Consider the following 12,567-nt stretch of genomic DNA (forward strand, 5'->3'; position numbering starts at 1 on the left):
AGACGATTTTAACATGAACAATGAAGCATTGTCTGGAAGCAACTGGAACATATATCCAACACTTTTCTTCTAAAGCTTTCGAGACGGAAAAGTCTTTTTTATCCAAAAATCCAATTAACCAGACAGACAGCCCAGGAAATCGATCAAGTTCGGAATTAATATGTCGGTGCTCCGATGGAAGAGTTTCGAGGAGAACGAGGATCGCCCCGACAAGCCTCGACGCTATGGAGTCACCGAGATGAGAGGCCCCCATTACACACTCTTAACCCAAAATGTTCTTCAGGTACCTTCCTTCCTTCCTTCGTCCTTCTTCTCATAATTAAAATGCCTTATGAATATGATCATCTTTATTATTTGTCCTAACAAATTAATGGTACTGTGCATGTAAAAGGAAAACGAAATTAAAAATGAAAAAAAAAAAAAAAGGGACAATGAGATTAGAGAATTTGATGGGTACAGACTTGGAAACTGAAGGGGAAGATAATGTTGGAACTTGGAATTACTCGGATATTGCCATATTGGGCATTGACGGTACTTAAATACAATTTTCTGGGCAAATTGCACTTCAATGTAAATGTAAAACTGCTATCAATGTTACCAGAAAAGGCTTACTAACCAAGAAAACTAACTAGTAGGATTCATTTTTTGATTTTTGACACCTTAGTTTATAAGCATTATGAAATAAAATTGTAGTAATTCTGGCATCATTCCTTCCCCTCTAAATATGGTATTATTACAATTTACCATTATTTTGTAACCGAGCAGTGTCTCAATTTAACCATTGTCCATTGGTAATAAGTACTTTGTCAGTAGGATTCCAGTCAAATAATAGAAAATTCAAATTGTTGTTAGATATATTTTTCAAAAAGAAAATTTTCCCTAGCAGTGGAGGATAAAGTAGTTATAGTTTTCAGTTAGCTTAAGTAGTAAAATTTCTTGTTGTAGAACATGGGACCTGAGTTCAAATCCCGCTTACCCCAAAAAGAAATCCATTGGTTTCTTGACTTGATGATAAAGAGTGATCATCATTGATTGGATGTCATAGATTTCAAATGCTATCGTTTCTATAAGGAAAAAAGGAAAAAGAAAATGTACTTATTAAGTAGGGAAATTATTCAGTTTTAAAGAATAGGAACATTGCAACTTCACCATTAAGAGGGAAAGTGCGATTAACCCCAAGCTTTAGGATCTTCTTTGACCATGTGTCCTATATTGCTAAGGAGTGAGTTGCATGATGGTTTTATATGTTTCAAAGCTACATTGTGAGTCAACCTACTTTTTTGTTGTAGATGCTTATTTCATACATCTGCAGTGGGCTAACCGATAGTCTAGAACTGTTACAATTCTCCTTTTTCATATGATATGGAATACCGGCACTAGGAAGATGAAGGGAGCTGATGGGGTTTCCTGATAAGTTAATATTGCAAATTTCTGTTTTGCAGGATATTTTTGAGTCTATGGGGCAGTTTGTTGATGGATTGAAGTTTTCTGGAGGATCTCATAGCCTGATGTCAAAGGATTTCATTAAAGAAGTGACTAACATGGCCCACCAACATGATATATATGTTAGCACGGGTGACTGGGCTGAACATTTGCTTCGCAGAGGTCCATCAGCTTTCAGAGAGTATGTGGAGGTGAGGTGTGCTAGAGGGTCTATATTTATAAGTTATTTGTCTTTTAATGTTTATTACAGTTCTTACTCATGCTCTGCTATTATCACTTTAGGAATGCAAGAACCTGGGGTTTGACACGATTGAGCTGAATGTGGGATCGCTTGAAGTCCCTGAAGAAACTCTACTAAGATTTGTTCACTTGATTAAGAGTGGTGGTCTGAAAGCCAAGCCTCAATTTGCAGTGAAGTTTAACAAGTCTGACATTCCCATAGGTGGTGATAGAGCATTTGGAGCTTATATTGTTCCAAGACCTCGTTCAACTGGTATATGAGCTGCTTACTAGATATAAATTTGATAAGTTTTATCATCATGAATTCCTACTCATTTGGATAAGCTTATTTGCATCAGTTTATTTCTTAACTATACCTTTTTTTTAATGACAAATTTACTTCTACACAAATAAACAAAATACAACGAACAAAGAATCTAGTCTTTTCTGTAAAGAAGGATAAACTATGAATATAATATTCAAGATTAAAGTTGATAAGCTAATGAGGTCATCTGATATGGGCACTTTTTTTGCTGTCCATATAAACTTTAGTGCCAGAAATGCTTGGTTGGTAAAATACGCATTTAACATCCTTATCTTAGACCATCTTGGATTAATGTGTAATAAATTGTATTAGTGAAATTAAGTATAATCTAGGCTGATTGGCATTTGTGCTCCAGATGGGTGTACCTGCAGCTGTTTAACTGCACTGATTAATGCTACTACTAAAATAGTTCTTAAACACCATTTTTCTCTTTAGCCAAAGCTGGTGGACCATACATGAAACATGTTGTTATGTCTTAAAAAATTTGGGATGGCAGTTATACATTGTTAGGTCATCTGCATTTTTAATTTGTAGTTTCTCATCATGAAACATTGGTTCATTTGTTGAAGGAGTGAAATTATTTTTATAATTCATGAATTTCCTAGTTTAACATTTTCTGTTCAATTATGTGAGTGCAACATGGATATTACACTAGGGACACCTAAATTGAAATTATGAGCATTGCTCTGTGGCATTGCTCTATGTACTTTAACCTGGATACCAATGTTGGAGGTACATTGGTGTTTAAGTGCTTCATTCTTTTAATCCACATTCTATATTGTTTTGCTCAGTACATACCATACTATATAGAAACAGTTGAACGTGAGAACAAATGAGAAATGTCAGACTTACTTTCATTAAACTAGAAAGGAGGAAGTAGTACTAGAGGATCCCTTTTATTGTTATAAAAATGAGCTTTCTCTTTGGTTACACAGAATTTGTTGAAGATGTGGATCTTTTGATCAGACGGGCTGAGAGATGCTTAGAGGCTGGAGCAGACATGATTATGATTGATGCAGATGATGTCTGCAAGTATGCTGATTCTTTACGGGCAGACATAATTGCTAAGGTCATTGGGCGTCTTGGTCTTGAGAAGACCATGTTTGAAGCATCAAATCCCAGAACCTCCGAGTGGTTTATAAAACAGTATGGTCCCAAGGTATGATGCTCATTATATCATCCTTCTCTTCATTATGAAATTTGGGATCTTGCATTGGATGTTCTAAACTCCTTGCTGATGCCCTCTTCTTCCAGGTGAACCTCTATGTGGATCACTCTCAGGTCATGGATTTGGAATGCCTCCGGGGACACAACCTGGGTAAAAATCATGCATCTGTCCTTGGCTCCTCATATTTTCTGTTCTGAACTGGTGTAATTTGTAGAGAAATATCACTTGTATGGACTGGTTATGTTGTAATTTGTGCTGTTATATGTCCGTATGATGTTAAATATATATGTATCTTCAGTCCACCAATGAGTAATAGCTCCAGTAATACGAGCTGTAATGCTCATCATAGCTATGAAACTTAAATTTTGTGTGTGCTCAGTAAGTTCTTGGACCTGTGTTCATCCATAATCTTTAATTTTGCGATAAGTAGCTTATCTTTGTTCATTCATTTCCTAGTGAACCACTGCATGTGTCTGAATTATCATATGAGAATGTAATTCATGCTCTAGATCTAGTTTTCCTGCCTTGTATCACAACCAGGCAAGTAGAACAACATGTAGCTTGCAGCTACTTTATGCCATTGGGAGACTGTAGAGCAATGAAGTGATGAAGCAAGAAGGCAAAGAAGAGGGATGGCGAATGCGTGTTTGTGTGTGCGCTAACTAATTGTAAAAGGGAGAGGGGGGAGAGATGAGGCTCATAAGTGAACTTAGCTTGAATTCTGTATGATGGCCTAGTGAGCTTGTAATGAAAGAGGTGGAATAATTGACCAACTATTGCTTTAGAGGACCAGTAGAAAGCTGAGGGTGCCAACCTTGATACTTTTGTTCTGAACCTCACCAGATAATATAAAAATCCATTGTTGGTAAATGGTAATGCACTGTAAACTTTAGTAACAAAATTGCTTGACTCATCTTATTGCATTTCTAATCAAATCAAGTTAAAACTCTTTCAGATCTTTGACTGGTACACCTGATTCAAGTGTTTCACAAATCCAAATTGTCTGTAGAGGTCACGTACAGACTCACAAATGAACGCAGTCACTAGTGTCACATGATTCTCATGGTTGGATGTAATTTATGTTTTGTGCCGTACTACGGCCAGTACGAAGCCCACTATGAAAAGAGGCGTGGGGGGTGGAATTACGCATTGATCCATTGAAATCTGGATATTTTACATCAACCGGTTTCTAGTGGTTAAAAATTTTCTGATCCTTGAGACACATTTAGAGTGCATCAATTTTCCAACCAACGGTAATTGGTGAATTTTGACTTACTTTTATTTTCTTTTCCTTTTATGTTTTTTCTTTTTATAATTGATAAAATAAATTCTTATCCCAATAAATCCAGCATCCAAGATGAATCTTGAACCTTTTGAACCTATCTTTTTTTAGGAAAATTGGTTTGCATGAGTATATGGTGGTTGCTATGGAAGGGAAATGATCCTTCCAATTGGATCCTTTAATTCTCTCCTAAGTACAAATTCATCTATCACCTAATCGAAATATCTCTTATTTCTCTCCATCCACAAACAATTGAGTCCATTAATTAAAAAAATATGTCATTCATTTAATGGGTTAGAAAATCATTAAACGTAGCTGATAAGATCGTCCAATGCATCAAATAATTTCTTGGTTTCCTTCATTAAATAAATGGCATAGATGGTAGGTTACACTTTTTTTTTAAAAAAAAATTTTGGTTAAAATTTTTTCCGTGAGAGTCAAATGTGGGAACCTCTCACTCCACTTTCATGAACAATAATGAACTTTCCTCTTCATATGTTTTGATGAAAAATATTTTATTTTTTATTTTTTTGGAAGAATATTTTTTTTTACCATTTAGATGTCTTAAATGGGAAATCGTTTTCCAATATAACATGCTCTTTTTTGGTTAGGATCACGTCACATTAGAAAATTATTTCCCATTTGAGATTTCTAATGTGGCATGCATGATCCATGTCTGCATACAGTGTTTCAATTCAAACCTGGAAGTGATTTGAGTTTGAGGTAAGAATGCTTCTTTATAAACTGTATATGTTGTGTATCTCTCATGAGCCTATTTTAACGTTTCTACAATTGAAACTGTTTGGCTAAGCTAGTAAGAAAATAAATTTTGATTCAGTATTGTGGGGGGTAAAAGACAAGTAGGCCCATGTTGATGCCTACATTGGGCCAAAGGCCCAACTCAAGGGAAAAATCCCTCCTCGGTTGCGGGGAGGAAAAGCCCTTCCTTGGCCACAGGAAGAGCCCTCCTCGGCACAGTGTAGTCGAGGATGGAGGAGGTAACCTGCCATCGGTAGTGACGCTCCCTATCATCCTACGGAGCGGGAAAAGTACTAAAGTAGAAAAGGACAACGAAAGTATTCAAAGGAAAGGCTGCCATTATTGCATTCAGTGCCTTGCACCTGACACGACCATACTTCTCTGTCCTTACAACCACTCCCAACAACTGGAGGGAAGGGCTGATGGGACAAGTACCTACCTTAGGGATCCCATTCAGGAGGAAGAAAACTACTATAAAAGGGGGGTAAAGAGAAACAGGGGGGGGATTCCTTAACACATGAGAGGAACCAGAAAGTGCTCCCGGAACTGTACCGAGGACCAATTCTCCCAGACGAACTCAGTCCATTTCATCCTATCGAGTAGAACACCATGATAACTTTTGTTCATACACCAAAACCTAGCTCTTTGGCCCACTCTCTACAAATTCATTGTACCGGCCTCGTTGATCTAAGGTCCCACGCATCCTGGGCCGGACTAGAAAAATCGGACCCTACAAGTATAATGAATTGTTTTGCTATTGATTAAGAAATGTTTATTTATTTATTTATAACCCCTTACCAAACCAACGAAGGGCAATGATTTTTTTTTTCCTAAAATAAAAAATGCCATATTGCTTTTATTTTTTTAAATAATGAATTTTGTGTTCTCTATAAATAAAAAATTATATATATTTTTTACTTTCTTTTTATGTTAAAATTTTCATCTATTCATATTATGAGCTAATTTGTTAGTGATAGAATACAGGAGGGATTTTAGTTTTCCAATGGCGATAGAAATGAATGATTAAAAAAAAAAATTTCCCCCATTAAAAAAAATTCAACTTTTCTTTAATCACAAACCAATCTATTTCTTTTCAAGTATACAAAGTCAAATCATAGTATTTCTTCTTGAATACAGTGCTTATTTCAATACATTCATAAATATATACTGAATCAAAACATACCCATATGAAGATGCTTTGCAAAACAAAATGTCATATCTATCATTGCTTAACAATTATTAATTAGACCAATTAGGGAAACAATATGTTGTTGATAATCTATTGAGATTATTTTCTTTGTAGAAACTGCAAAATTGTCCACCCAAAAAGATTACAAATAAACAATTATTAATAAAGTCTCCTAATTAAGTTTCTATAGTTATCCTTATATAATAATAATACATACATACATTAAAAAAAATACAAAATTTATTTGGCCACATATTGATCTAAGGGTTGTGGATGGTATCTATGAGAAAGTAATGGAGAACTACATGCAATGGTGCCAGTTCTTAGGCTAGGAATTAAGTTTAAGGTAATCTGAGAATTCTTATCCATTGAACACATTTTAGTTCACATTTATTCTAGATTATAATGTCGGCTTGTAGAGGAAAAAAAAAAAAAAAAAAAAAATTGTTGCAACTAACATATTATTAAATTTTGATAGGCTGCAACAATTTGAGGGGGAGAATCATGTAAAGAGGAAGACTTTGTACCTATCATTATACTTTTTAATTTAGGGAGAGGTAGCAAATCTTATGTTCATGCTTGAGTGCCTATACTTTTTGTTTCACAATGTGAGTATGACATGAACTTTTTTTTTTTTTTTTTTGAAAGAGTTTCAACATATGACGTTTGCTTCTAATGATAGCTCTTTATCATCAAACCAATACATCAATCAGTTTCTGGTGTAGGTAAGGATTGAGCCCAGATTTCTTATACAACTATCAAAGACTTTACCAGTTGAGCTAATTGGAACCCACATGAACTTTTTTTTTTTTTTGATTAGTTATTTTTCTTAAACATTAAATCAATGATAATTTTGATACAATAATATCTATGTTGTTGCAATAAATAATTTATTGTTTCAAATATCCTGTAATAATAAGCTATTATTTCACGAATCTTATTGCAATAGATTGTAAATAAGTGGCAAAAATATTTCTGATTAAATTTTTGCAACAATACATTTATTGTAATAGATAATTATATCATGTTTGTCAATAGATTAAGATATCATTGCAATAAATTGTAAAATAGTTTATATAATGTTATTGTAAAAATAATTTCATTTCAGTAAGCTATCATTTTGAAATTTTCGTTGCAATAAATTACAAAAATAATTGGTATCAAGTTATTGCAATGATTTCTTCATTTTAAGTTATTGTAACAAATTTTTCTAGTTCAGTAAGGTATTATGATTGTCATTATAATAGATTAAGATATCATTGCAATAGATTATAAAATAATTTATATAAAGCTATTACAATGATAATTTTGTTGCAATAAGCTATTGTTTCTTTTTGGATGAGATGTTCTGTATGATTTGTCTAGAATATTTGTCACAAGCTCAGTTCTCCGCCTGATTTTTGGTTTAAACTATAGTAAATTGTTGATTCAAAGTTTCTCTTGTTTCTCTTATGATTTTCCACTTCTTCTGATTAGGTTTTTTGGATCTTCTCCTGAACTTCCCGGTTTGTCTTCAATGGAATATCTCAGAGACATTGAGAACTGTTATCCATATTATTCTCCACTTTATGATGGCAATCATTTTTGTCTTGCCTCACGTATGTGCCTTCATATCTGCATTATTGGCAATTCTACAGGTTTACAACTCCTACTTGAAATTTGCTTTTAGGGTTCTACTTTATATGAAAGCTTCACTCAATTACCATTTAAAATGGGCTATATTTAAATCTCTACATATCTCTTTTTTTTTAATCTTTTTATTAACTCTGTTTTTATATGAACAGATATTGCTGGTAAGTAGGACATCACTGATGCAGCTTTGGATGTGACAAGCAGTTGTTTCACTTACCTTGTTTTGGGACATGCTGATGGGCTTGGTCCTCTTTCTACCACTGGCCATATTGGCTTGGTTCCCCTTCATTTTAGTTTTTCAATCTCGATTGTTGTACAATACTACTTACAGCCAAGGACATTCACTACAAAAAAAAATGACCTATTACAATAAGTAATATTGCAACAACAAAAATAATTGGGGTAATATATATACTATTGCATCTGTGGGTTGTTTTTTGGTTGTAATAGAAACTTAAATTTATTACATCAATTAAGATTGTTGCAAGAATTACCTTGTTACATCTAAATGTGTTGTTGTAATAACTAAACCTTACTTTATATTGAAATATGCTGGTTGCAATAAGTAATCACTTATTTCACATCAAAGTATATTGTTATAATAGGTGAAAAAAAGACTTGTTACATGTGTTTGATCGTAAACTCAACGTGTTATGTATATATTTGTGTTTTGGGACAGATTAATTTGATGGAGTACTACAACTTTTGTATTTTTTTAATTTGTATCTTTAATTTGTTATTGTAGTTCCTAAATACAACGTTTATATTGTCTCATAATGTGTATATTGCAACACAAGGCAATAGATAAATTAATAAAAAAAAAAAAAAAACTCAACCTATTGCAATAAGGTTGTTTGTTGTAATAAGCTATGACATTTTTCACGTACTATTACAACAAAACCTTTGAAGTAGTAAACTATTGCCACAAAGTTATTTGTTGTAATAAAAATGTTATTGCATCAACCTATTTATTGCAATATGTAGAATTTATTGCAATGAAATCTTTGTGTTGCGTAAACTATTGCCTCGAAGTTTATTAAAAAACTCGCAATAACTTTTTTGATATTGCAATAACACCTTATTGCAATGACTTTGTAGTTATTGCAACGATTTTTCACGTTGTAACAGGTCTTTTTTCTTATAGGGATTAAATTCAAAGTATTATAGTTGGAAGCAAAAAGCATGAGTAAATGTTTGTTTGTTTGTTTGTTTTTTTTTTAGACTTGGCTTAATAAGGATAGAAAAATACTGTTAAACACACCCTTATGCTTTATAATTTATTTTAACTAGTTGAGTTTTCGCATAATGTGCGGTGTAACTTAATATTAGTTTTCCCTAATATTTCAATAAGTTTTGGTAAGAATCTTGTAGTTTAGCAGGTTGACACCTTATATTGTTTTCAATAGAGACATCTAAGATTTAAATCTCCCATCCCAAATATTGATGTATAAGAAAAAATTTCAATAAATTTCATTTTCAAAAATTTATAATCTTTGCAACAAACAATGAGGGTGTGAGAAGAGAGAAAAAGCAAAGGAAAGAGAATAGGTGAGAGCAATGGCAACTCCAGGAATTTTTCTCAGGATGTTCGTGGGTGGGCTTGCTTTGTTACAATTTTTTCTTCTTCAGATTCTTTGTTACAATTTTTTTCTTTTTTAGATTTTAGTTCAACAATTTTTTTTTTAGCTTTTTCTTTTTGCTTGAAAGCAATGTTATGAATACCGTTTTAGAACCTGTTTCGGTTTGTTTAGTGGAACGGAATATTTCGCTACCAATCTATTTCGACGTACCATTTCAGGGTGTTTCGGGGTTTCTAAAAAAAATTAAAAATAATATATATTTATATTTTCTTATACAACATAAAATTTTGATCCAAATAAGTAAACCTCAAATAAAAAAAATTATTTAGTTTTTCTTTTTTGACACTCAAATTATTTAGTTATTACATAATAATTACTGTGGGGCCCAATAATCTATGGGCCAGGCCCATTTACCCGGGGAGAATCCTAAGGCCCAAGCCGAGGAGGGCTATGGCCTAAGCTCGACAAAATAGCCTATGGATACCGCCGAGGACAGCTCAGTCCTCGGCAGACCCAAAGTCCCCCCTGAAAGAGGGGTAAAAGCGGTATAGGACTGAAACTTGGGAGAAAGATCTAAAATATCCAGGGAAAGCTGCCCTCACTGCCATTCAATGCTCTGAACCTGACAGAGCCGCCTTCTTTGGCTTTTACAACCACCCCCAACGACTTTGAATATGGGCTGATGGGACAAGTATCAATCTTGGAAAGGTTGACCCTATACGTGGACGAAGGACAATGAACGCAGGCGAATATAAAAGGAAAAATAAGTAACCTAAAGAGGGGGGTTGGGAAAAATGGCCAAAAACCAGAGCCTCCCAGCCCACCTCCATGAGAAAGACTCCAGGGGTGAAGGAAAATCGAAACTTGTACGAACACCACGAAAAACCCACCGCCTGTCGATCAAGGCCTAGCCTTCCAAACCCACGCTCTACAAATGATATTGTTAGGGGCCTTTTTACGTGCGAACCCGACACTGTTACGGTCCGCCGCGAATCGCGTCCTTACAATTGGCGCCGTCTGTGGGAAGGCTTGTGTGTTGGTATAGGAAGTGGGTCGATAGAGTTTCTTCGTTATTTCTAACCGTTGGTTATAGAGTTCTAGTATAAAGTTCTGTTAGGGACTACGTTTCTTGACTAGGGGCTTGGTTGAGGAGCTAACTCCCTTAAAGCCAAGGTCCCCCGTAAAGAGCAAACTAGGCACTTGGTAGCATTAACCATATGGATAAACTCTAGGGGCTTGGCTGAGGAGCTAACTCCCCTAAAGCCAAGATCCCACACAAAGAGAAAACTAGGTTTTGGACAGAACCAAGACATTGCATAGTCCATGGACTCAAGCCTCTGGGAAAACCAACTACCTGGATGTGGAAAACTAGGTTTTGGACAGAACCAAGGCATTGCATAGTCCACGGACTCAAGCCTCTGGGGAAACCAACTACCTGGATGTGGAAAACTAGGTTTTGGACAGAACCAAAGCATTGCATGTCCACGGACTCAAGCCTCTGGGGAAACCAACTACCTGGATGAGGAAAACTAGGTTTTGGACAGAACCAAGGCATTGCATAGTCCACGGACTCAAGCCTCTGGGGAAACCAACTACCTGGATGTGGAAAACTAGGTTTTGGACAGAACCAAGCATTGCATAGTCCACGGACTCAAGCCTTGGGAAACCAACTACCTGGATGGAAAACTAGGTTTTGGACAGAACCAAGGCATTGCATAGTCCACGGACTCAAGCCTCTGGGGAAACCAACTAACTGGATGAGGAAAACTAGGTTTTGGACAGAACCAAGGCATTGCATAGTCCACGGACTCAAGCCTCTGGGGAAACCAACTACCTGGATGTGGAAAACTAGGTTTTGGACAGAACCAAGGCATTGCATGGTCCACGGACTCAAGCCTCTGGGGAAACCAACTACCTGGATGTGGAAAACTAGGTTTTGGACAGAACCAAGGCATTGCATAGTCCACGGACTCAAGCCTCTGGGGAAACCAACTACCTGGATGTGGAAAACTAGGTTTTGGACAGAACCAAGGCATTGCATAGTCCACGGACTCAAGCCTCTGGGGAAACCAACTACCTGGATGAGGAAAACTAGGTTGCATAGGGACTCAAGGGGGAAACCAGGATGAGGAAAACTAGGTTTTGGACAGAACCAAGGCATTGCATAGTCCACGGACTCAAGCCTCTGGGGAAACCAACTACCTGGATGAGGAAAACTAGGTTTTGGACAGAACCAAGGCATTGCATAGTCCTCGGACTCAAGCTTCTGGGAAAATCAACTACCTAGATGAGGAAAACTAGGTTTTGGACAGAACCAAGGCATTGCATAGTCCTCGGACTCAAGCCTCTGGGGAAACCGACTACCTGGATGAGGAAAACTAGGTTTTGGACAGAACCAAGGCATTGCATAGTCCTCGGACTCAAGCCTATGGGGAAACCAACCACCTGGATGAGGAACCAACTATTTTTAAAAAAAAAAAAAAAAAACTATGGCACATAAACCTCAAAATCCATCCGAAAAGAGAGCTCCGCGTTAACAGATGGGTTAATACCTTGATTGCGCGGATTCCTCGATCTACCCTCTGATCCCCCAATATCAAAGGGGTTGATGCGATACGGCGTAACATATTATCCAGAAGCACAACCAAAGCCCCTCGCTACTCGGCTACCCTCTCGGACGAATTACTTAGAGTTTGTCGTACTCGGACATCGCTCTAGCATGCATCGCGCAGCACTCAGCCGTTATCCCGGTTAGTTCCAAGAGTTTAATTTATTGATGATTAACCTTGTTATGTTTGATAATATTTGTAAGTCTAAACTAGTAGGAATTTGTGTTAAGGCCTTTCTCTGCCTAGAATATCATTAAGGGAAAGCTCATATTTAATATTCATGCATAAAGTAGTGGTTACGGAGAAGAAAGATATGTATAGAGAAATAGACACATATTTTACTAAGACAAAGGAATAGTAC

The 12,567-nt window shown here is 35.9% G+C and overlaps 1 protein-coding gene across 1 annotated transcript; it reads left to right on the plus strand.

Annotated features, from left to right (window-relative positions):
* Positions 1-74: 74 nt before the first annotated feature.
* On the plus strand, positions 75-3,563 carry LOC115972787 (protein HEAT-STRESS-ASSOCIATED 32-like). Its single transcript, XM_031093039.1, has 5 exons — positions 75-283; positions 1,443-1,634; positions 1,726-1,936; positions 2,923-3,146; positions 3,242-3,563. The coding sequence occupies exons 1-5, from the start codon at positions 161-163 to the stop codon at positions 3,350-3,352; spliced, it is 861 nt and encodes a 286-aa protein (XP_030948899.1). The 5' UTR covers positions 75-160; the 3' UTR covers positions 3,353-3,563.
* The last annotated feature ends 9,004 nt before the right edge of the window (positions 3,564-12,567 follow it).

This window comes from Quercus lobata, unplaced genomic scaffold, assembly GCF_001633185.2.
Source record: "Quercus lobata isolate SW786 unplaced genomic scaffold, ValleyOak3.0 Primary Assembly Scq3eQI_73, whole genome shotgun sequence".
NCBI lineage: Eukaryota > Viridiplantae > Streptophyta > Magnoliopsida > Fagales > Fagaceae > Quercus > Quercus lobata.